At 42.6% G+C, this 25,434-nt stretch overlaps 1 protein-coding gene across 4 annotated transcripts in view; it reads right to left on the reverse strand.

The window, feature by feature from the left end:
* The window catches only part of MIA3 (MIA SH3 domain ER export factor 3), a 36,954-nt gene extending 12,208 nt beyond the window's left edge, over window positions 1-24,746 (reverse strand). For 3 of the 4 annotated variants that reach the window (XM_073338783.1, XM_073338782.1, XM_073338784.1), the window contains exons 1-12: window positions 24,093-24,281; window positions 22,249-22,382; window positions 16,721-16,810; window positions 12,800-15,755; window positions 11,162-11,452; window positions 7,533-7,666; window positions 4,805-4,936; window positions 3,501-3,522; window positions 2,066-2,154; window positions 1,746-1,823; window positions 1,545-1,655; window positions 93-164 (exon numbers count right to left, since the gene is read on the reverse strand). In XM_073338783.1, coding sequence (XP_073194884.1) covers window positions 93-164; window positions 1,545-1,655; window positions 1,746-1,823; window positions 2,066-2,154; window positions 3,501-3,522; window positions 4,805-4,936; window positions 7,533-7,666; window positions 11,162-11,452; window positions 12,800-15,755; window positions 16,721-16,810; window positions 22,249-22,382; window positions 24,093-24,240 — 4,257 coding nt within the window. In that variant the 5' untranslated portion in view covers window positions 24,241-24,281. Of the gene's footprint in view, window positions 1-92; window positions 165-1,544; window positions 1,656-1,745; window positions 1,824-2,065; window positions 2,155-3,500; window positions 3,523-4,804; window positions 4,937-7,532; window positions 7,667-11,161; window positions 11,453-12,799; window positions 15,756-16,720; window positions 16,811-22,248; window positions 22,383-24,092; window positions 24,282-24,573 lie in introns of those variants that run through there. The other variant, XM_073338786.1, reaches the window with a different exon arrangement.
* Window positions 24,747-25,434: the final 688 nt, after the last annotated feature.

Genomic DNA, 25,434 nt, shown 5'->3' on the forward strand with positions numbered 1-25,434 from the left:
GCTTAAGGTCACAATCTTAATACATGAAGATAGCTGGTACAAAAACCAGCTTCTGAGAGTGACTCTGAAGGAAGATCTAGAAAGTGCTTTACCTCTGAAAGCTCTACAGAATGCAGCATGATAACTTCTTGGAGTTTCTCCAAAGCCGTCTGCATTTCAAATATCTGCATAAGAAAGAATTAAAGGCGACTCCATTTTAGCTTCACAATTGAAATTTAATTTCAGTTACTATTAAATAATATATTTTCAAGGTATTTGAACATACCCGAAACTCCAACCAAACTAGAGTTTCAGAGCCAGCCCTCAGACTAATTGGAGTACAACACGTTGCCACACCAGGGGCAGGGGAATGAAAAGAAAAGGATCAGTTTGGGACCAAGCTACGACCCTTGCTTTCTAAGCTAACCGTGTTTCACTATCAGTTTCTCCAGCCTGAAGTGAAAGGTGCAGTTTGCTGCTGCCACCTAGCAACAACTTTTGACCAAATGAAAGACCACCACCGGAACTCAGTGGAATCTGAGTTTAGCCATTGTTGGGTACGTCTACATTGCAGCTAGGAGCATGCCTCCCAGGACACACATGAGCTCTGGTCAAGCTAGCATGCTAAAAATAGCGATGCGGATATTGAGAAACAGGCTAGCTGCCTGAGTACATGCCCACCCTGCTTCTAGGGTCCATATTCAGGTGAGTAGCTTACGCTGCTGCTCATGCTGCAACAGCCAGGCTGCTGCTTTGAATATGCTAGTTCAGGGGTTCTCAAAATTCATTGCACTGCAACCCCCTTCTGACAACAAAAATTACTACACGATCCCGGGGGGGAGGGAAGGGGCGGGACTGAAGCCTGAGCCTGAGCCTGCCCAAGCCCCACCACCCCAGACGAGGGTGGAGGGGAGAAAGGTGGATGGAGGGCAAAAGCTAAGCCTGAGACCGCCGCCCAGGACTGAAGCCCAAGGGCCTCAGCTTCAGCCCCGGGCCTCAGGAAGTCTAATGCCAGCCCTGGCAACCCCATTAAAATGGAGTCACATCCCACTTTGGGATCCCAACCCACAGTTTGAGAAGCGCTGTGCTTGGCCAGCGCTAGGGCATGTCTTTCTCCCCAGGCATGGAGACATGCTCCCAGCTGCAGTGTAGACATATCCTTTGTGTTAGGAGGATCAACATGAAAAGACTTGGATAAGGGCAAGGGAAATCTCAGAAAACTTCATCCTCATAACAAAATTGAGGTTCCTAGGGAGATGGTAAAATTTCAGAAGATCGGTTAGGATAACTATTGGAACATAGTCGGAAACCAATATCGCCAGGAAATCCCAGAATGCAATCTTTCTCCATGGATTTCAGTGTTTCTGCTTTTGGTTGAGACAAAGAGGTGCAGAATCATGTGACTAAAAAGTCAGCCAAAACTCTACTTTGAGTTTTGGGAGAAGGTTTACTTCAGTTCTTTTTCTGAACTAGTTCACCCAGCCCTCCTCACCTCAATAATTCAGGCACAGTGACCCCTGACCTAAACCCTCTTAGGGCACCACTGGCCCTTACGGATATCTTACTTTGTCCTCTTTCTTCACATTCTGCTGTCTCTCTGTTTCTAGCACTGTTTGCAGGTTTCTCAATCTGTCATCTAGGAGATGGTTTGTTTCTTCAAGCCCCTTGATAACATCCTGTAACAGAAACAATTCCCAACCAACTAAAGCATAGTATTTATTTCTATATTTTTATGCACATCATAGAAAGCATGAGCTGCTCCTTACCTTAAGTCCTGCAGCTTCATCTGAGAGACTAGTGTTCTGTTTCTGGGCCACCTTCACAGATTCCTTGGCTTCCTTAATCTAGGTGCATGGAAACAATACGATAACACCACAGGCGGTACAAACAAAAAATAGTAATATAATAAAAGTTTTGTGCATGTTATTTACAAACTGTGTCCCAGATGCCAAACAGAGAAACATGACAGAAGACAACATGCCATGTAGGTTACAGAAATGATGCTAGGACATTAGCTGTTTATTCACTGTACAGTAAGCCAACGACAGACAATTAAGAGGCATGAAGTAGGCAAATAGTGCAATACCTTTTGATCATAGTCTGACATCTTCTCTAAGATTTCTGTTTTTTCTTGTAGGAGATTTTTAATCTTTTCAGCAAGTTGCTTTTCAGTCACTAAGGGAAAAAGGATAAAGCTAATAATTGTACTCCACGTCCTGAGAGAAAACTCAAAGCTGCTGTCACCACTTTGTGAACTTTTTTCAAGAGAGGACTATATCACAAAGCAGGGCCTTGTGCATTCCACAGTTCCATGGCACTCACTCCTTCCTGCACAACTGTGCTATAGAACTTAAACTTTCATTTACATAAAGGGTTGGAAAGCAACTGGACACAGGGTTAAGTATTCCCCTGCCCTGGGGAAACTTCAGTTGGTGCAGAGCTGATGTACCTGGCTCCTGTGCATCCTTCCTCACAGAGCACAGGAAGCATAGTCAGAGTAGGATGCATTCTGATTATGCCCAGACAGCGCATGTTTCCTTGGGAACCACTGCAACCTCAGACAGCTCCAACTCACGTGGAGGTTGAGGTGGGGGCACAGATCTGCCCTGAGACTCAGGGAACGGTAAATGGCTCCCTGATGGCTGGCTCTCTGTACTGCACCAAAACTAAAATCTATATAGCAGAGAATCTAGGCCAAGGTTTTTACTTCTCATGGCTGTGAAGGAAACACTGAGAACATGAACAGATCCTAAACTGGTGAGCGGTGCTGATGAGCTTGATGGAGCACCGCTCACCAGTAGAGTCCTCATAGGGAGTATTTCTCTGATGAAGCAATAGCCTAGAGAGGTGTGAATTTGCTCCTCCATCTAAACAGCTTGCTAAAATTGTCATCTTTAGGTTTCAGTGTTAAGTGTCAATATTATTTTGATGTTAATTTTTTTTGCAGAAACATCCGGCTAGTATGCTTATCCAAATCCCAAATTGCTTCCCACATCTCCCCAGGTGTCGTAAGCGCCAATTCTCCCATTTCCAAAACCTCCAGCTTCCTCAGTGACAATATCTGCAAGGAAGTTATGCATCCTCCCCATCCATGGCGTGGGGCACCAGTTATTGCTCCAGTAACCCATAAACTGCAGTGCAACTGTTGCCCCTCTCCTCCCCACTACACATGGGGTTCTGACACCCAACCTCTGCCCTACCGAGGGTGGCATTTGAAGTGTTGCGTGTGACTTCTGCCTTTATCCTTAACTTGGAGGTGTGGGCTGTAGCGATCAGAAGCCCTAGTATCCAATGTTTCATCTTAATCCAGGCAGCCAATATGTGCAGCACTGTATCTTTTAATATTAAGCACTGCCACAGCACAGCACACATGGCTCATACTGGCTTCCCCTAGCATATACAATAATCTTAGATATGTGTTCTCTTGGAAAGGAAAAGATGACTAATACTTAGCCCCCATAACATGTTCAAAGTCTTTAAACAACGACAGCAAGAACACTGAAAAGCATAAAGAATCTTACCTTGATACATTCTACTCTTTACCTACAAGAGAAAACAAGAACAAAAGGAAGTGGTCACAAAAAGAGTTATTCAAAAGCTTCTATGAATCCCTCCCCAAAGGGGGGAAAACAATTGTGAGAGGGAGACAGTTAGCCTTAAATGTACGTGGACTGAATTAGCGTATGGAAAGATTTACATATATATCACTGCCAATTAAAGTGTCAAGTAACATTGAATAAACAAGCTTAGCTAATAAAAGCTTCTAGGCTAATGCCCTATTTCAGAGCCTGGGAAAAGGACTGTTTATTCAACCATTAGGAGGGCACAAATAACCCAAATTAGAATAAATTAAAAAAATATTAACCAACTGTACATCAAATGATCATCCTGAATTTGCAGAAGTTAAAGGGTGACACACAAACCTAGCTGCAATCAACTAGTTAAAATGAACTACATTTGTATGGAAATTACTATTTTCCAAGCAAATACTACTTTAAAAAAAAAATACATAAAACTCTCCTTCTTATGCCCTTTCAATTAAGGAGACTTTGCGTGAGATCCAGAACCAGTGAATTAACCAACAAAGCTAGTGATGAAAAATCAATGCTGTCCCAAAACATGTTTGTTTTCCATATTATTCTACTTTACACAGTAAGTGGCATTGACAAATGTGTAGAATTTTTAAGTGCTTACTCTCCTTTAATTTAAAAGTTGCAAAATAAATTGGCACTTTAACAATCTAACTTTAAATACTAATTCCCACATGGATGACACTGGAAAAGAAATTTGAAGGCTGGTCAGAGATAAATACTTTGCCTGGGGATTTGTTTGTGGAAAGGGAAATGTTAAACATTTTATGTGGAGTGGGCAAGAGGTGAGTATGGGGAGGGGCTTTACAGCTGCAATGAAGACTAGATCTCCTACCAGGGAACCTGAAATGGTCAGCTGAGTGGTCAGATGCTTGTTATGTAGTTGGTTGCGGATTCAATCAGGCATTTAGGAGGCACAATTTGCATAGACAATTTCACTCTTCCTCAGCATTCTAAGGTTTCCATAACAACTCCCTGCAATCCTGGAACTATACATTGACAGTTACTGAAATTTTCACTGTGATAGTTTGATAGACTCACTCCATAACTTAAAGAATATTGGTTTCAGTTTTAAAAGAAACTGTTAAACACTAAATTAATGTTAATGATCTAGATGGGAAAGGAAAGAAAAATATTGCTTTGATACTTGTAGCATTACAAGTACTCAGCCATAGTACACTCAACATCACAAAGGACTAAACATCAGTATGCTCATAAACTTGAAGTGTACTTACTGAAAGGCAGGTTCTCCAGAACAGTATACCTAGAGTAGCAATTCCCACCAAGGCAGTGATAATGATGGGCTCCCATGGAAGTCCATGGAAGTCAGGCCCAGGCCGAATGTCCTCAGGCAGTGTAGCAATCAACTAAAACAACAGGGTTGACAACCATGATTTTAAAAAAAACAAAACAAAACAAAACAAAAACAGACCTTTTAATAAAATACACAGGAAGAGCAAAAGAAGGAAAACAATCATCTACCCGTAAAACCAGAGAGGACTATCCAAAGACTTCTAGGGTAGTCACAATGGTCTCAAATGGCCTGCAAAGAGCTCAGCGCTAGAACATGCCAAGTAAATGTAATTAGCCTAAAGAAGCATCTGTGGAGCCATGAAGAAGCTTGATGGTTGGGTTTGGCAACAAAGATGCAAGCAATCTGATCACATTTCTACTTGAAAATATTTTTGAATATCTGAAGAACCTGGAAGTAAGGGGCTTCTATACAATTTAACCATCCAACGCTCCCTAGAAGCCACCAGCTTCTTTTTAAAAACAAGGCCAAAAAAATCACAGACATTTGTGGTTATACATAACTAATCAATTAGCTCTTCAGCACATGAAGTCATTCCTTTTTACATTTCCTGTCATTAGCACTATACTGAAACCATAAGAAAATATAATGAAACTTGATAGTCTGAACATTTTCTCACTTCCCTAGTTCATCCTTGTCAAATGGTCTCTTCCCATCCCTGATATAAAAGTGAGACTGGATAAGTTAAATTTATTTTAAACACATTTAGCCACACAGTCCTCTTTTCAACCACACAACTAAAACATGCAATCTTCAATAACCTTTGAAAAAATAAATGTTAAAAGCTCCAGATCCAGCTCATCCAGAGTTCTGTTTCAACAGTCTTTTTGACTATACAATGCACTTACATACCAAAAAAAATCATAATACCAATCCACAAGCCTAAAAGACAACACAGCCCATAACAGTCCATCTAATGTTACAGCGACAAAAACTCCTCCCGACTTTCCTACTTTGTTTCTCATACCTGCAAGCTTTAGGTAAAAGTGATTTGTGAAATTCTGGAAGAGAATGGGAGTCACCTGACAGAAAGCGGAGATCCATGACAGCATTATAATAGGATATATTTGGTCAACGGTGATAAAAAAAATCACAAACAGCAGCAAAATGGAAAGAACAAGAAACGGCAAGAGAACGTATTCCCTGGCTGGGAAGTTCCTGAACACTGAGGAAAGGAAGATTCTCTTGCTCCCCCAACACACCCAAGGCCTAGCTCTCAATAACCAGCCATCCCCTCCTTCTCACCCCCCTCGCCCTCCACTGACAACTGACCCACCGCCTGCAGGCGAGGAGGGGGTAGCCCCACTCCGTGCCCCGTCCCAGGCCAGGCTTCCGTGCCGGCTCAGTGTGTTATGACGGGACGCGGGAGGGGAACAGGCCGGCGGGTGGTGCAGTGACTACGGGCCAAGCTCGCGGCGCTCGCTCCCCCGGCGGCCCCCGCTGCCACACGCGGCCGGGAGGCGCCGGGCAAAGGGGGGCGGGGCGGGGGAGAGGGTTCGGGCCCCGGCTCGGGATCCCGGGGCGCCCTCTGGGGAATCCACGCGAGCCGCCCGGGGAGGGGGAGGTGCCGGGACGCCGGGGGCTCCCCCCTTCCTCGGCTGCCCGCGCCCCGCTCCCACCTGCAGCAGCCAGCCCATGAGGGCGGCGTATCCGCGGGACAGGGGCCCCAGCAGGAGCGCGGCGGGGCCGGCGGCGGTGGCGGCTGCCCCGGGGGGGGCCGTGGGCTCCATGGGGAGAGGGGACCGCGGTCGGCGGCGCTGAGCGAACTTCGCCTCCTTCGCGAGCCCACAATCACACGTCACCTCACGGTGACCCCGGCGCCGGCCGCGCGCGTCATCGCCCGGCGCCGGCAGGGGAGGCGCGGGAACCCGGAAGCGGGGCGGCCCCGAGTCCCCGGCCTGAGCCACGTGGGGAGGGGGCGACGCTCCACCCCGCCGGGCGGAGCCGGGCAGTGCGCGCGCCGCGACGCCCTGTGCTCCGCGCGCCGCCGGGCCCGCAATTCCCCAGCCGGCGCTGGAGGAGCGGCGGCTCCGTGTCCTGCCCGCGTGGCTGCAATCCCAGCCCGCTCCCCTTGCCCAGCCTACGCAGCTGCCAGCAGAGCCTGCGCCCCGGAGAGCCTCAGCCAGCTCTTCGGCCGGGCTGACCTGTCCCGCCATCCCCGGCTACACCCAGCGGGCACCGAGCACTAAGGGGGGGGGGTGATTTGATATCATCTTAGTTACCCAGTACAGCTTGCGTGTGGGCACATGCCAAGTTTAGCTTGTGTCTGTAGATATGCAAGTGCAAGCTAAATAGAGATGGACCATTTTCAAGCGATGTGAGCCCATACCCAAAAGTGGTTGGCATAATCTAAACCCATTCAAGCTAAAGTGGTGCAACTTCTCTGTTTATACAAGCCCTCAGAACTCACACACCGAATTTAATTTCATGTATTCCTACAATACAATCCTCTTTATAAACAATTTTCCATTTGGATGGGGTCATTTAGTCCCCCACTCCCTAAACAGCTTTCTTTGCAAACAACCCATTTTTCATACATTTCACAAAATTGTTTTGGAGATGCCTCAGTAGGCCAACTATGAATGCTCAATTTAAAAAAAATCAACATAAAATTAAATAATTTTAAAAAGTACATGCCATACTGTACTTACAATATCTGTGAATGGTCGCATGTTTTCTTTAGCTAAAATAACCACATCATTGAGAGTTATATGCGGTACAGCAGGATCTCCTTCTAAATGAGGACTTTCAGTCTTCACAGTATCATCCGCAGTAGTAACTATACCTTCGTTAAAAGGAGGAAAATGTTAATTTTGGAAATATTTTAAGTAAACCTACAGTACTCCTTAGTATTTATTCTAGGCCCTGTCTACAATATGGAAGTTTTCTAAAATGAGTGTTCACATGGTTGTGAGACCAAGGATTGGACCTCAGAAGTACCTGGCTCATAGACTTCTGATCTAACAATTCTTCACCATGGAACTGTTGCTGTGGCAAGAGATGCATGTGCAAATTCTCTCTCCACCATTACCCGGAATTCCTACTAATAGCACCTGAAAGTGTTGTTTGGCCACTCCTGATCGAAAATTAGGCTATCATGTCTATGTACTCGCATTCAGCTTTATGTCAGCCAAAAACTAGAGCTAATTTTTTGGGAGTGGTTGTCTTATATCAAAGTCAGATCGAAAAGAGTGGATGATAGAAATTAGCTCTGCAGAAGTTGAGTGGCAGAGGTACAGAGTCCATAAACTCCACATGCTCCCTAGTGCCTCATCTCTTGCCTGTCTAAGGCTATGTCTACACTACCACGGTAAGTTGACCTAAGCTACGCAACTCCAGCTACATGAATAATGTAGCTGGAGTGGACGTATCTTAGGTTGACTTACGGGGTCCACACTACGCTGGGTTGACAGGAGACATTCTCCTGTCAACTTACCTTACTCCTCTCATTCGGGTAGAGTACTGGTCGACTGGATAGCGATCTCCGCTCAATTTGGCGAGTCTTCACTATACCCACTAAATCGAGCCAAGTGCATCGATCCCTGGGGTGTGGATGGTGCAGGGGTACTGTAGACATAGGCTCACGGTTGGTCATCTCAGGAAGGACTTGCTGCCAGCCCTGTTGGTTTCCTACTACTGTATATACTCATTTCTAAGCTTACTTTGCTTACAAGCGAGTAAACGATTTTTAATTTAATTTTACATGGAGGGAGTTGAGGAGGAATCTCTGCTAAATTCTTTCAGTAAATGGTGATACTTTTCTCCTGTTCTGTAGGTGCAAAAGCAGGATTCCGAGGGATTTAGCGTTCTTAGAAGGCAATGTTAATATACTAAATTTAGATGAGTCTGGCCTGAATCTGCTTTAGTTTTAGGACTTTTCACTCTGGATCCAAATTTAACAATTCTGACCCATCTCATAGAAATATAGGAATTGGTCAGACTGGTAATCTGGTCCATCTAGTCCAGTACCAGAGGCTTCAGAGGAAGGTGCAAGAAACCCTTTGCCAGACAACCTTGGAATCAGCAGGCCATTAGCGCAGGTTTTTCCTAACCCCTTTAAATTAGAGGTTGGTTTATGCCCCAAAGCATGAGCATTTATATATTTTCATCTTTCTCTCCAGCATACCTCTGGCTGATCTTTAACTAAAATACCTAACATGATTTTTTACTCTTATTGTCATTACATCATATATATCATTTGGCCCTAAGCAAAATAAGCAGTCATGAGATAAGAGGAAAGGTCCTCTCACGGATCAGTAACTGGTTAAAAGATAGGCAACAAGGGTAGGAATATATGGTCAGATTTCACAATGGAGAGAGGTAAATAGTGGGGTTCCCCAGGAATCTGCACTAGGACTGTGGTGTTCAACCTATTCAGAAATGATCTGGAAAAGGGAGTGAACCTGAGGTACCAAAATTTGCAGACGATACAAAAAATCACTGAACATAGTTAAGACCAAAGCTGAATGCAAAGAGTTACAGAGAGATCTCACAAAACTGGGTGACTGGACAACAAAAAAATGGCAGATGAAATTAAATACTGATAAGTGCAAAGTAATGCACATTGGAAAACATATAATCCCAACAATACATACAAAGTGATGGGGTCAAAATTAGCCATTACCACTCAAGAAACAGATTTTTGAGTCATTGTGGATAGTTCTCTGAAGTTGCTGGCCCAGCAGACTGAAGTCCTCTGTCTAGCCACAGATAAGATAAAGGCACCGATGGTACCATTGCAATTTACTCTACAGTGCTCAGCCATTGTGACTCAGTCCTAACCTGGACTCACTTGTAGGAGTAAAAGGACAGCTCCAGGCCCATTCAAGCCTTATCCTCTCCACTGAGACTGCAAACAACAGGCTTGGAGATGTGGACATTTTTGTCCACTGGGAATTGAATAGTTGCCATTTCACATATGCCAAACAGTCATCAGACGGTCCTGTGAGCCTGGGCTGAATTCAGAAAAGGACAGGCTCCATTCCCTAAAGTGAAAATCTTATTGTATGCAGCACTGGGTAGATTTTTACAGCGCTGTATACATTTTTTTAAAACAACCAGCTACCAACCCTCTGAGTCATATCACTTCCATTTCCTCTTTATAGTTAGCTTATGACGATTTTAAATTTTAAATTCGTATAGTGTGTTGATATGTCATAGAAGTTTTATACTGGGTAACTAGAGATTAATGTGAATCACTTTCTCTCAATCATGTGTAATAGTAAAGTGAGAAGAAAAGATGGTCTAGTGCAGGGGTGGGCAAACTATGGCCCATGGGCCACATCCAGCTCTCCAGACGTTTTAATTCAGCCCTCGAGCTCCCGCCGGGGAGCGGGGTCCAGGGCTTGCCCTGCTCTGGTGCTTCAGCTCGGGAGCAGGGTTGGGGGCTTGTCCCACTCCGCACAGCTCCTGAAAGCAGCGGCATGTCCTCCCTCCAGCTCCTACGCATAAGGGCAGCCAGGGGGCGCCACATGCTGACCCCACCCCAAGAGCCGCCCCCACAGCTCCCTTTGGCCGGGAACCGCGGACAATGGGAGCTAGGGGGCGGCGCCTGCGGATGGGGCAGCACGCAAAGCTGCCTGGCTGCACCTCCACGTAGGAGCCGGAGGGGGGACATGCCGCTGCTTCTGGGAGCTGACTGAAGTAAGCCGCCTGGAGCCTGCACTCCTGACTACCTCCCGCGCCCCAACCCCCTGACCCAGCCCTGATTCCCCTCCTGCCCTCCAAACCCCTTGGTCCCACCCTGGAGCACCCTCCTGCACCCCCAACCCCTTATCCCCAGCCCCACCCCAAGCCAGAACCCTCACCCCCCCTCCTGCATCCCAATCCCCAATTTCATGAGCATTCATGGCCTGCCATACAATTTCCATATCCAGATGTGGTCCTCGGGCCAAAAAGTTTGCCCACCCCTGGTCTAGTGGTTAAGGAGCTAGCCTAGGGAAACCCTCACGGGGATGTTGTGAGGATAAATACATTAAAGATAGGGAGGTACTCTCAATTACTATGGTAATGGGAGCCATATAGGTACCTAAAATACAAAGTTAGATTGTCCATCAGGTTCGGCACACCAGTCTGAGTATTAATATTAGAAACTGCATTTGTGCTGTTTTTATAGTGCACCAACACAGCAAAAGACTCTTTCCGTTCACTTCAACAGGAGCTGAACTGTGCAATTATCAGAATCATTCAAAGCTTTAGGCAGAATTTGCCAGGCATAACATATTAATGTCACTTCAGCCATACTTCTCTTAAAAAAAATTTAAAACATCAAAAAAGTTACCTGCAGCCAAACCTTCTCTGTTACTCTGAATTGGCCCAAGGGACGTATCCATCAGTGGCAATCCCTTCTCAGTATCAAGGATTTCCTGGGTTTCCTTTTTATCCAAGAGCCCCACCTCTTCCAAAATATTAATATCTGGCTCAGGCTCCCTCTGGTTTAGAGTCTCCTCTTCCTCTTCAATATGCTGTACTGGCCTCTCATCTTCAACTTGTGGGAACTTCTGACCAATTTCTTCAGCTGAACTTGGGCTTCCCACAAGATGGCTATCATATTCAGTTTCTTTTACAGTATCTATAGTAGAGAAGAAAGCATGGATGTGGCATAGTTGGCTTGTCTTTCTCACTGGCAGCTGTGTTCAGTGAAAGATATTCAAAGACTGTGATTGAGAAAGCCTTACTGATATCTTCCACTAAATATATTCTTCCAGATGGCTATTTTTTTGTTCTAGCATATTTTTAGGCAAATTTCAGTGACACCCTAGTAAATATTTGCATGGAAATTATGCCAGGTAAAAACACTGACCAGATGGAAGAATTTAGTTTTACTGTATCTCAGTAACAAGAATGTATCAGAAAATAAACGGCCAACTATTTGCTTCTGTTAAAAGGGCCCTATTTATACTAAGGTTTTGTACTGCCCTTCATCTTTGTCCCCATCACTATTATCTGACTAACCAGGCAGGCATCAGCAAGTCTCTGGTGGACTTCATGGTGCCTGTGGCTCACCTTCCTTGCCAAGGTTGGCATACTCAGTATTTCCTCCACTCATTCACAGTGTTTTGATGATATTGTGGTGATAGGATTCTTATCTAGATAATTTTTCAGTGCCTAAGTTTAATATAAAATCATTGAACATATCAGATAATGGCACACTAGTTAGAGGGAAAAACAACAAGGAGTATTTGTGGCACCTCAGAAACTAACAAATTTATTTGGGCATAAGCTTTTGTGGGCTAAAACCCACTTCATCAGATGCATGGAGTGGAAAATACAGTAGGAAGATATATATATAGAGAGAGTACATGAAAAGATGGGATTGACTTACTAATTCTAACGAGACAATTCAATTAAAGTGGACTATCATCATCAGGAGGAAAAATCACTTTTGTAGTGGTAATCAGGGTGGCCCATTTCAAACAGCTGACAAGAAGGTGTGAGTAACGGTAGTGGGGAAAATTAGCATGGGGAAATAGTTTTTAGTTTGTTGCTATGGAAGTTCAGCATCTACTACATATTTCTAAAAATTCACTGCATGCCTCTAATTTTTTTTTAAATGAGGCCCTATGTGGATGGGTCTTTCCTGCCACATCCAGTCACTTCAGTCTCATATGCAGGAGACCTGTTCATCAGAATGAAGCAGATGGTTGAGGCTCAATAACCATCATCTCTCTCAGGGTTTATATGGCCAACCATCAGCACAGTATCTGGGCCACATAAAAATTGATTACCAACAGTGAAGTCCCAAATGGAGTCTGGGTTTCTTTCCTCCCCTCCCCACCCTCCCCCACCCAATTATGCTATAAAAACTCTACTTGGAGTAGGATTATATGTTTTAGGGGTTTTTTCCTCCATAGACAAGCAAAAAAAAACCAAAAAACCCTCAACTTCCCCTGAGCAATTGTCAAACCTAAGATCCTACCTGTATCATACATGCTATAATCCTTTTCATGTTCTGAAATGGACACAAGTGGTGCACTCTCACTAACAGATGAGTATTTGTGCCTTAACAAATATATTATTTCCTGAACATCATCCATCAGTGCAGCTTCTTCATCCCACAAATCTATTTCTTTCACCACCTCTTCTTTATTTTCTGCTTGCCTTGCATCTAAAACATTTTCCACAATATCCATTATCCTAGATTCTGAAAATGTAAGGATCTGGTCCAAAGCTTGTTGGATATCCTGATAATCATGATTACCCTTCTGAGCAAGATCCAGCTTCAACTTCATGTTGTGAAACATGGCTTCTACCCTGACAATGTGCTGGGGCCCAAGATACTTTTGTAAACGTGCCACTCGCTTTTCATCAAGAAATTCTTTTATTATAATGAGCTGCTTCACAGCCTCTCTGTATTCTGGCTCCACAGCTTCATTTGTGGTTTCAGAAGTATCAGCAGGCCCTGTCTGCTCTGTTACGTTCTGAAGATCTTTCAGGTCTTTCTGCACAAGATCCTCTAGGAAAGGATCTTCTGTTTGATTAAAATCATTTTTGCTGTCCACTGTTTCAAGAGACTTGTCATTTGGCAAAGTCCTTTCATCGTCTTCTTCCATTTCAGGGGCTACTAATGTGTCTTCTGTTTCTGGAGACTCCTCATCTTCTTCTATCTCATTCAGTTTAGCTCCACTGAATTGTATATCCTCCTCTTCATTCTTGGTCTCACTCAAATCTTGCATGCTGTTCTTTCTGGCATGCTTAAACATTGTGTTTGCTTCCTCTCCTGTTTCATCGCTCTCATAAACAGGATTAGCAGTTCCTGAAATAGCTCCATCTGGTATTTCCAATTCTAGGTTTGTACTTTCTCCATCTAATTTATTACCCTGTCTATTTGCAAGCCTCTCTTTTGACAATGCTGCACTTGCAGCATTGTCATCTTCTAATAGTTCTTCCTCTGCTTGACTTAGGTCATCATCTTCTTCAGCTTCCAACTCTTCAGACTGAAGTTCTGGTTTTACTGTTTTTTCTCCAACTATATCGGTTCCAAGAGCTTTGTCTTTATTTTCATCCCCACTATGAGCAGTGTCTTGTTGGGTCAGCCTCTCTGTGTCAACATCCTGTGCAGTCTCTGTGGATATTTCACCAATACTTTTTTCTAGTGTCTTCTTGCCTGTGTTTCTGGAAAGCTCTTGTTCCGCATCTTCCTCCGAATACCTGGTCTTGTTTTCTTGTTGCTTAGATTGCTCAACAGCCGCTTTACTTGTATGCTGATTGTTCAGGTCTTCTTCCTTTTTTCCCCCTAGTATTTCAGTTTCTTCCTTAATAGCAACATTTGTTTGATTCTCATTCTCAGGCACCCTTGTTTGTTCAAAATCCTCTCCATCTTGTTGAATATCTTGTTTCTCTGTAGCAGATATTTCATGCTCTCTTTTGCCTTCTAAGAGGTCAATATCCCCTAGGTCACTTTGGGATGCACTTTTTAGCTCCTCCAGTGGTTCTGGTAGAAAATTCACAGATTGCTGGTCCCCAGCTGCCTTTTTCCCCTTTATTTTCTTCCATAATGTGTTGGGTTTTGTATCATTTTCCAAGCTGTCCTCCAAAATCTCCTCCTCTGCCTTTTCTTTATCTTTCAATATTTTATGAAGAGTAATTCCTTCTGGATCATCTTTGATGTTGCCTACAGGTGGTTTTAAAGCTTCTTGCTTTTCTTCAATGGATAGTTTAGACTCCAGGCTAGGAACACCTCTAGGATCATGCACAGATGTGCCACGCAGTTCTTCAGTAAATGATTCTGTCTTATCATCCAGGAACTCTTCCTCATACTGTTCAGTTTTGTTTGTTTTTTCCTTTGGATCTTGGCCATTTACAACATGTTTTTCCTTTTTGAGAAGGTATTCTTCAGTTAGATCGTCAAGCTGAGCTGTTGCTGCTGTTTTATCCTCCTTACTAACTGGGATCACCTCATCCTCTTCCTCCTTTTCTTCCAACGAATCAGACTTGCTCACATCTGTATCATCATTTGTTCTTGCACCCCGTCTGAGAGTTGGAAAGATGGTATCCTCTACAGTTGTTAATAAACCCAAATAGTCTTTTTTCTCATTATTTCTTTGGGTAATTAACTCTGCAGCATCCTCAATGGTTTCATAAGGTTTATTCTTTTCTGACTCACGGTCAGAATATTTATCAGCTGAATGCTTCTCAGCTTCTGAGTCCACTGGGGTTTCTTCTTTTGTAAATGATAGCAAAGGGATTTCTTCAGATTGTTCCTTAAGATCTTCCAGCAACTCTGTGTCATGAGAATCAGTATTCAAATTTTCATTAAAATCATCCTCCAGTGATGTCACAAGGCTAGTCATCTCATCATCAGACACAAGGGCATCTGCAGTTGAACCAAATTTTGTTTTCAAGTCCATAGACAGTTCTCTGTTTAAAAGTGTATAGGCATCAGTCTCCTCACTCTCCTTATCTGATTCTTTGGCTGTACCCTGAGGATTATTAGAATTTTTGGTATTTTCACTTTCTAGCATTTTTTCTTGTAGCATTCCTTCTGAGTGAGGATGTGCAATTTGGTCTCCCTGAGACTTTTTTTCATGGCTATATATGTTGAGGTCATCCCTCTCAGATTTGAGGAGTCCCTGTACATTCTCAGTGTTTTCAGAAAGAAAACTGCCTTTTTCTTCTGTTTTGGTGAGGACTTCCTTGTTTTCTTCTGGACCTGGCTCAAGAACATCAGTCTCAGAAACATCAAGGGGCTTTACAGTATCAGACCCTTCTGTCTCCTCCTCCTTTTTGGTTTCTTCAATAACTTCTGTCCCTGGAGCATTCAATTCAGCTTTGCCCCTGTTCACCACAGTTTCTTCTGAAGATTTTAAAAGCTCATCCACGTTATAGTTATCAAAATCATCTTTTCCTCCATCAAAACAAACAAAATCAGTTTCCTGGAACAGAGGGGGAAAAAGCATTGTCAGTTGTCAGAGAGTTTTTTCTATTACATTGATGTGAAAGGTTCAAACAATTTTCTTTACCATTACGTACGTTTCTACATTTTTCCATTAACTGGGGACTAAATCTTTAAGTCCATAATCAAAACTTCCATTGACTCAATGGGAGTTTTGCTTGAGTAAGGACTGAGCAGGAAAACCAGGTAAGGACCTTAGGATTCCAAGCAGTGGGCTAAATCCTAAGCAGTAATGAACAGATAGGGAGTCAATGGCAGAGTTGGTTATATTTTAAATAAACTATCATGTGCATCTTTGAAATTGGAACTATTGTCAGTAAAATGGCAAGGACAAGTTCTTCTTTATCAAGTGGTTAGCACATAGCGGGTGCCGCCATAAATAAATAGTGACACAAACTAAAGGTTTGTACTTACACGATACATATGGGCCAAAATACAGTCTGATCCTGCAACCCTTACTCACATATGTATTTCCAGTAACTACAATCGCATTAGCCATGTCAATAAGAATTGCCGAATCAGACTGATAATCCATACGCTAATAGAATAAAGCAAACAAAGAGGCTTACACAGTTCCAAAGTTTTTCTCTAAGTTCCAGAAGTTCTGGGAAATAAACCTATTCATTCAGAGTTTGTATGAAACAGCCTCCATACAACCCAGCTAGTAACGCTTCTTCAGGGATTCTGAGACCATTCTATGTATAGTTATTTAGTCACTTTTTGTCGGAAGAAAGAATGCTTCATTTTAGACAAGGCCAGTGTTCAAATTATGGTGGATATAGACATATATACACACAATATTAGTTCATGGACTGAAAAGTAATTACAGTTTTTTCCTTCTAGGGTTATTGAGGTTCCAGTTCTCTCTCACTGATTTCACTCACAGTTCAGGAATGAGCCATAAGTATAATAAAGCCAGTCAAAAAAGTCACAATCAAAACTTACATCTGTTGGTAGTTCTAGCTCATCACTGGTATTATAAATATAATTTATTTCAAGTAAATCCTTTGGAAAATATCCAAATTCACTGCCAACCTGCCAGAATAAAAAACAACAAAACAAAAAGAAAAGTTTCAATGTAAAGACGCTTGTAAAGCCACATTAGGAAAAAAGCGACTTTAAAAATACAATTAGTAGTTAAGAATATATCAAGTTAGATATCAAACCTAAATATTTCTAGACATACAGGTTGTTACCACAATAAATTGGAGAAACAGAACAGTAATACATTACACTTTCAATGGTTTAATTTGAGATTCTAAACATTAATTAAGCCTCACAACACCTTTGAGAAGTAGGGAAGTATTTCTACTCCCCTTTCAAAGACATGGCCAGCTAAGGCATAGGGCCACATAGCAAGTTATGGGGAGAGTTTGGAATGAAACCCAGGAGTCATGGCTCAAAGCATACTCTCACTGACTTCACAAATGCTCCGACCACTTTCTTGTGCACAATTAGCAAAAATATCTTTTCGTGATAAGGCCTACCTGTCTGCAAAAATGTTACATTTTTAAAGCAGACAACCAACCTTCTCCATAACTTTATACTTCTCACTTCACATTTTGGAAAGATTTCTTAAAGCCAGCTGTTAGAAAACACACAATTGCACCTGAGCTATTGCAAATTGCTGAACAGTAGCCTTTTATCACCACTAGTATTATCTACCTTAGTATCAGCGTGTAAAATGTGACCTTCTTTCCAAACACACTTGTTCTTCGGTAGCTAGTGTTTCCAGATGAGCAATAGGTGCAGGTGGTCAATTAAGAATAAGGTGATGTGGTGATCAAACGCAAACAGTAGGAGACAGAAAGCTCTCTTATCACTCACTAGTTAAAGATCCACAGAATAATGCTCTCACTTGGAAGCTCTGATAGCTGCTGTCAGGAAGCCAATATGAATAGCACAGTATTGCTTCAAAGATTAGATAGCCAAAGCAACGAGAAACTGGTGGACACCCTATTGAGAGTACAGAGTCCCTAGAAAGCCAAAATATGCTCAAGAAGAAAGCACTGCTCACTTCCTCGATATCTTGATGTTTTTATTGTCGGAGCAAGAAGGCAATTGCCAATTTTCTTGGAGAGTATGCGTGAAGATCGTTCAATTAAGGATCAAAATAAAAAAGAACATAGTTCACCCTCAGATGGGACACACTCTGATATCGATTACGATGGTTTATAAATCCAGAGTAGCTTCAAACTGCTCAGTGAAGCTCTCTGGATTTGCCACGGTGAAAATAATATTAGAACTTGGTCTAGGTGTGCAATACATAGACATAGTAATACACTCACAAATGAATGAAATACTCAAGGGATATGGAGTTTCCTTTTTAAAATATTTACCATTCAAATCCTAAATGAAATAGCTGTGGAACCTACTTACGGAACAGTAATGTTTACGCAATTTATATCAATCTTTTGTATACACTGCAGGGAGAAGTAACTGCTACCATGTTAAAAAAACCCTGTATATTATATTTGTGATAGGAGCAAGCCAAGTAACAGGGAGTGTGCAATTAGCCTAGAAAGGCTAGTTCTAAATCCCTTCCCCTTTATTCCCATAGTATTATTCTATCTTTTTCTTCGCCAGCTAATATTCCATTTTTCAAAGACTCTTTCACGTGCAAAAGCCAAAGCCTCCAAGTAGCTTCCTTAGGGACTGATCGTAATGACGACAATTAGGCATCACGATTTCACACTACTTTACTATAATCCAAGCTTCCAAGCATACAAGTCCCTTGCCATGACCCAGTTTGCAACTTAACATGGCCTATGACAGAAAAACTTATTCCTATATATTGCCATGTATGCAAAGAAAAATATTCTTTATTCTATTCAGTAGTGATTGAGGCTTGAAAGGAAAATAGAATGTCACGCCAGAGAATGGAGGGGAAAAAATGCATCCTGCAGCCTGTCTGGGAGATGCTCCCAATTAATTGGCAGCTGAACTGATCTGCAAATGAGACATGGGTTTAAACACACTTGCATCTAGAATTAAAGAACTGGCAGTCTCTGAAGTCTGTATGTGTCTGAGATAGTTGTACTTGTAGTGTTTCCCTATGACAGCAACCTCCCGTAGCTGATTCACAAAATGATACTGACATCTTGATACCACAGAAAGCAATCACTTCACGCCACCTGCTGAATACCACAATGACAGAAGCCAGAAAGATGAAATATTATCCTGCTATGTCTGAGTTACAAGTGCAAAGAGAGGGTTAGTTTGCTCTACCGTTTTATGTAGCCTTTGTATATCATTCAGAAAGATTAGAACCAAACGTTAAGAGCAATTCCTGAACTCCATGTGGATTTTCCAGAAATTAATTCTCTCTCACATAATTTGTTTTTAAAGTAACTCCATCCACAACCATGATTCCAGAGAAAGATGGCCACAAGTCAAGTTCTTATTTTGGATGTGAGGCAAGGAAACATTTATCTGGTGCAGGACTGAATAATATTTCATCCTGCACCACAGAGTAATATATACTTTTGTGGGGTAGAAATAGGAAGTCTAACACTGAAAAATTGTTACTTTAAAAAGGAGCAGCTGTTTGAAGCTGCTCAGAAGTTTGGGATATTAGAGATCCTGATTAAAATGTGGGCATGATTATAAATGTGGGGTGTTCTTTATTTTGGTGTTAAGGACTGTTCAAGGGGGAGGGGGAGTGGAGGAAGATACCTTACAGAGACGATAATGTATAGAGTTAAAAAACTGAAGTATGATATGACCATCAACTCTTCGTGCTTTGAGGAAAACCCGGCAGCAATATTTTCTCTGAACTGATGTTTCAGTGGAATTAAAAACAGAAGTATTCTGTAACACTCTGAGCATCTTCCATTGTACTAACCACAGAGTAGATCCTGCAAACCCTCCGCATGCAGAATTCCCCTAGACTTCAATGAGAAATCTGTATACTGAGGGCATCCAAGAATGAACTCAAGACTAAGACTCTATTCTTGCAACAGCTTGAAGGATTTTTGCAATCATCAACAACAGCTTGAATAGAGGGATCAGTTAGGCAAGTAAAGAAGCATGTATAACAATGAACAACTGCTTTAGATTTTCCAACCTGCATTAACCCTTGCTCATCTGATCATGGTCCTTTAAGTCACCCATATTTATTATGGCCCTGATCTTACAAATGACTCCACTTGGGCACAGTCACTTGCAAGATGGGGACTATATGTATAAATTTTGTTTTGGAACGGGCCCAGTTCTTTAGTAATTCAGATCCTTAAATACAGTTTCATCTGGTGGCCCAAAGCAAGGACAGAATAACTATAAGTAGGTTAGAAATAGCCATAAATTATTCAAACAAATAAAATTCCCCATATTTAAGAGTCAATAAAATTAAAGTTTATGGTGGAAATTTGTAGAAATACATTTCAGATGATAAACTGTTTATGCAGGTTGCAATATAATCAACTTAACTCCTTGTATGATAAATAAGTACAGTATCCCTGTAGTTATTTCTTGGTTTTATAACTCCCTCTTATCCCTTCATAAAAGGGCACTGAAGTCAATTTTTTTCCAAAAGTTAGTACATTTACAAAGGCACATTTACAAAGCCCTAATATGAACAGAAAAGGTTCTATTTACATACATTAATTGAAATTTTTAAAACATGTATAAATAAGTATTTCTCTGAAGAGCCTGCAACCTAGTTATTGCAGCATTATGTTATCAGGAGAAGATGAAAGTGAAATTGACTTGAAACTAAAAATACAAAAATTAAACTGATTAGTCTGTTTTCATTGTTGGCTAGACATGCAGAAAGCCGCCTAAATAGTGAAAAATAAATTGGATTTTTAAAATTCTTTCAAATTTAATAATGTAAGGTGTTATTTTTTAACACAAATAAGGACTTTTGATTTGGGTTTTTTTAAGTATATTACCATAAGCCTGACAATGTGTCTTTAAGCTACTGGCACTAGCTCTGCTAATGAATATGGTTAAAATGTTGATTCTGCAATTTCTTGTCCGTTGAATAATCTGTGGGCCTGATCTTGCAGCCCTTGCTAGCTTGTGAGTAGGAGCTGCAGGATTTGGCCCAGGTGTCAGCTCTTTGTGTTTGTGGAGAACAGGCAGCCCTGGAAACTGGTGCCATCTAATTATCCAGGTTATTTATGGCACAGTACGTGTCAGAAGGGAATTGCCAGCATGATATAATTATAAATTCTGCTTCTTTCACCAACATGGCACAGCTTTCCACTTTCTTCTATGCTATTTTAATTGGATCCTACTATTACTATGAGGCTGCCTGTCCCCACCCTAAGCAACACCTCCTGCCAGTGCATGAAGCCAGTAGTCACACAATAACAGCCAGCATGGCTTTGTGAAGGTCCAGTCCAGCTCAGCTCACTGAGGCACAAAGACTTAGTTATCAACAGCAGCATTCATCTTTTGGAGCAAAACAGTAAAGACATGGAGAAGAGCAGGGGAAAGACAGGAATAAAGACTTTAAGGGCATGACCCCGCAAGATGCTGAGCATCATCAACTGCCAGAGATATTAGTGGAATCTGAGGCTGCTCAGCACCTTGCAAGGTTAGACTTTTTGTATGTTTTAATAATCTTCTTTCCTCTTCCCTGTGAGTGTCCCCATTCTGCAGATCTCATGTAAGCAAAACTTCTTCCCACTGAAGTCAACAGGAATTTGCCATGTAATGACTTCAGGATCAGGGTCTGAGAGGGTTTGCTGAAGGGCTCTTCTTTTCCTACTCAAGTGACTTATCTTTAAACAGAATAAAACAAGAAGACAGGCTTGTCTAAAGGTCTGTCACAGTTTGATTATGAAAAATCAGTGAGTACCACTGAGGACCCTAAGTTTTACAAACACTTCCTTATTAAAACTGAAATAATTTTCAAAGTCCAATTTACTTTACACTCTTTTTGCTTTTTTTTTTTCCCCTCTCTTACTTTTTACTCAACTTGGACAATAACAATACCTAGTCAATTGAATGATAGGATGATGAGTATATAAAAAGCCATAGGCCACAATCCTGCAAAGATTTATTCATTTGCTTAAGTTTATGCAGTGTGTGTTGTGTCACTGAAGCCAATGAGACCACACACAGAGTGCAAATTTAAACAGATTCTTTGCAGGACTGGGACCTTAGTTTCTAATCACTTTCAGGTTCTCATGTACTAGCACAATGTTCGGTCTGCAAATGCTGCAGGGGAATTTTTTAAAAATGGAAATATATTTCTCTTGCTTTATTTAATATATGAGAAGTTCACTCTTACAAAACCTAATGTTTGATCCAAATATGACCCAATAGCACCCCTTAAAAATTAAAGTGCGTGTTAAAATCTTGTCTCAAGTGAAAATTACATCTGTTATACTATCTCTTCTCTGTAAAAAGGTCAAGTGTTTTCATATTTTTGAAAAGGGGCAAAAGAAATAAAGATTATTGAAATGTACAGAGCTAAAATGGCCAATACAACTGAAATAAAATAAGCATTTTGCAATACTTACACTTCCAGCCCAAAGCTCAGTCGATTTTCCAATTAATTTGTAATACACATACACTGCTTCTCCTTCTTTCAAATTTATAAAGCGACAGTCCGGACCTTTAAAATCCTGCTTTGCTTTCCCTCGATACATCAACACTGTGCAAAGAAAACAAAATATACCATTTTAAATAAAGCACAGTTCCCTGAACAGTATCTGTATTAATTAGTAGAAAAGAAGGCCTTGTTGTATGCAGAATATGACTAATATATTTAGGGGCATCTGTCAAGGGATAAGAATATGACTGGTATAAGAGACAAAAACGTATAGGATGATATTAAGATTGTTTCATGATGTGATGTTAAAAGTTACAACCTTTACAAAGAACTTTTGAAAATGTTAAAAGCACACTAAGAAAAAGGTGTTATTATTAATAATAATTTTAAATTAGATAGATCCAATGTGCGCTTCATGACTAACCAGCTTTCATGTTACTCAGTGCAGAAACTATACCTGTAGAGGGTGGAGGTTTGTTTTGTTTTTGAAGACGGTTTTTGCAGGAGAAAGAGAGCTGGGGAAGGCTAAAAAAAAACTGGTCAAGATTATCAATTTATGAAAGGCAAGTTGATCAAGGCAAGTCTTTAGGAAGTCTACGCAGTAAGGCAAAGACTTTTTTGTAATATACAGTTTTAAATAATTGTGATTTTTTTTGTATAAAAGTAAAAACAAAACAAAAAATCAGACTCTTGTGGCTTATGCCACAACAATTCGTTTCCTAAGTATTTTGGAAGGCTTATTCTTGCAAATCCGTGGCAAAGATGATGGAAAATTATTTCTGCTGGACTGTCAATATGCCAAGTGTCAGGTACCTTTTCAGACTGAACTCTGGAGCATAGCATTCCCTGTCAGACAAAATAAATACAGTAAGCCCCTAGGGAGACAGGAAATGCCTGAATATTTGTATAATATTTCCAAGAACTCAGGTTGCTCTGGGTTTACTTGATGTAGGGAAAGAAATAGCAAACCCACGCATAAGGAGGATGAGTTCAAGTGTTGCTTGTTTGTGTGAAATCTATTTTCTTTGCTCTTTGTTTTAAAAAAAATATTAAGAATGGATCCTCTCTGGCTGGAAGACACGGTTTTGTTTACATGGAAGGGGAAACTTTTGATGTTTACTAAAAATCTAAAACACAAACAGTGTAATACACCAGGAAACTGGGAGGGGGACTTGGCCATCCTCAGACCAACAAGGCTAGCAAGCCACCAAAAAGGGTAATAACCTGAACGCAGGAGCTATTTACCAGCACCCAGCTCCGCTTTGACACCGGGCCTCCAAAAACCGGAGTAGCTTTTAAACACCCTTCTTCCCATAAGTAGGGGCAAACGCTTAGACAGAAAACAAGAGAATGTCTCCTTCCCTAGCCAGATCCCCCAGTAACCAGCCCGGGCCCTTGTCCCTCTCCCTATATACCACACACCAGGCGGCGTACTTGCAAACAACTATTTGTAATAAACTAAGCAACAAGTTTCCAAGCAATCTTTAGGAAGCTGTGGGCAGCGGGAAGGGCACCAGGCATCCCTCTCTCCCTCCCTCCCCCGACAAGGGAGAGGCAGCGCTGGGAGAAGGGTAACCTCAGCATCTCCCGCCCCACAAGAGGGCGCTCGGGGTGAAGCAGTGGTGTGGGGGCGCAGGGTGGTAAACCCCAGCACCTCCCCCTCCCCGCAGCAGGGGTGACCCCAGCAGGCCCCCAAGCCCTGCCCCGTCCTGGGAGGGGCCCCTGGAGATGCCAACAGCTCCTGGCCGCTGCCGAGCAGAGACACCGGGACCGGACCCCCCTCGGGGACCCCAGCGCCCCGCACCCACTTACTGCTGCACTCCGGGTCGGCGCAGCGCTTGCGCTCGGCGAAGCGCCGGTCCAGGTGCTTGCCGGCCCAGCAGAGCGGCCGCTGCGCGGGCAGGAGCAGGGCGACTAGGGCGAGGAGCAGGAGGGAGACGCGCGGCCGCGCTGCAGCCATGTTCGCAGGGCTGGCAGCGGTGGGAGGAGGGAGCGGGGCCGACACGTCAGCAGAGCCGGGATGGAGGAGGATGTGGAGGGAGGAGGGACCTCGGTGGGAGGGGGAAGAGCAAGAAATCCACCGCCTGTCCCAGAGTACAGGCGAGGAACCCCTCCCCGGCCGTCCCAGCCCCCGAGGACAAGGCCCCCTCCCCTCTCACTTTAGCCCCGGAGGAATTTAGGGACCCCCTGGTGCCCCATCCAAGAGACTGGCTGCTTTCAGGAGACTCCTACCACTTCCATCTAACCTCGGCCAGATCCCACCCCATTTCCCCTCCCTCCTAGGAGCACTTACCGTCCCAGCTTTGAGAGCCTCCTGGCGTGATGCCCACAGAGCTCCTACATGCAGATTTTAATACGAAGGGAGCAGAGATATCCTGGGTAGTGCATGGCAGAGGAGCTCCCTGCAGAACTTTCTTCACCCTTGAAAGAGGTGGCAAGTCGTTGCTTTTGTTCAGAGCCCAGGAGTTGGGGTGCGGTGATCATTTCTTCACTTGAAGGGCTGAATCTTTTCCAAGTATGGAAAAAGTGAAGTCTTGGGGGTCGAGAACTTGTATACAGGAGTAGAGTCCTGCTCATTTCCGAAGGGAAATTTGGTTGAACGTACATGTAGTCTAGTGCATTCCAAAAAGCAAAATATTTTCTGTTCAGATGTAGTACTGAGCCAAAGTCACTGTCTGGAGCACGGCTGGGTTAACAGGATAAGAGGCCTGGAAGTGGGGAATGAACTCTTTCAGAAGTTGAGAGGTCTCCTTTAACCTTTTCCCTCCTTTTCAGTTCACTGTAAGGAGTAATCCTGCCTCCCTTGGCCAGGGGAACTAGATGACTTAACAAGTACTTTCCCTCTTCGAGTGTAAAGGTGGAATAGGTTCTATCTGTTGTACATATTTCTGGTGGGTAGCGATGCTCAAAATGGGGCAAGAAGTCAAGCAAAAATAATGGTAACTCTTCATATTATCTTTGAGTATATTGTATCCATATGCTAGATGAGTGTACCTATATCACTAACGAGAACACATCAACATTGTGAATGTGGTACAGTAATAAAATGTAATTCTGAAAGGTTAACAGTAGCAATTGGGCTGAACCAAACACTGGATCTTAACTCTCCCCATCAATCCTTGCAGAAGTTCAGATCTAGATCTGAGCTTCATGA

This window comes from Lepidochelys kempii, chromosome 3 (genome assembly GCF_965140265.1).
Source record: "Lepidochelys kempii isolate rLepKem1 chromosome 3, rLepKem1.hap2, whole genome shotgun sequence".
Classification (NCBI taxonomy): Eukaryota; Metazoa; Chordata; order Testudines; family Cheloniidae; genus Lepidochelys; species Lepidochelys kempii.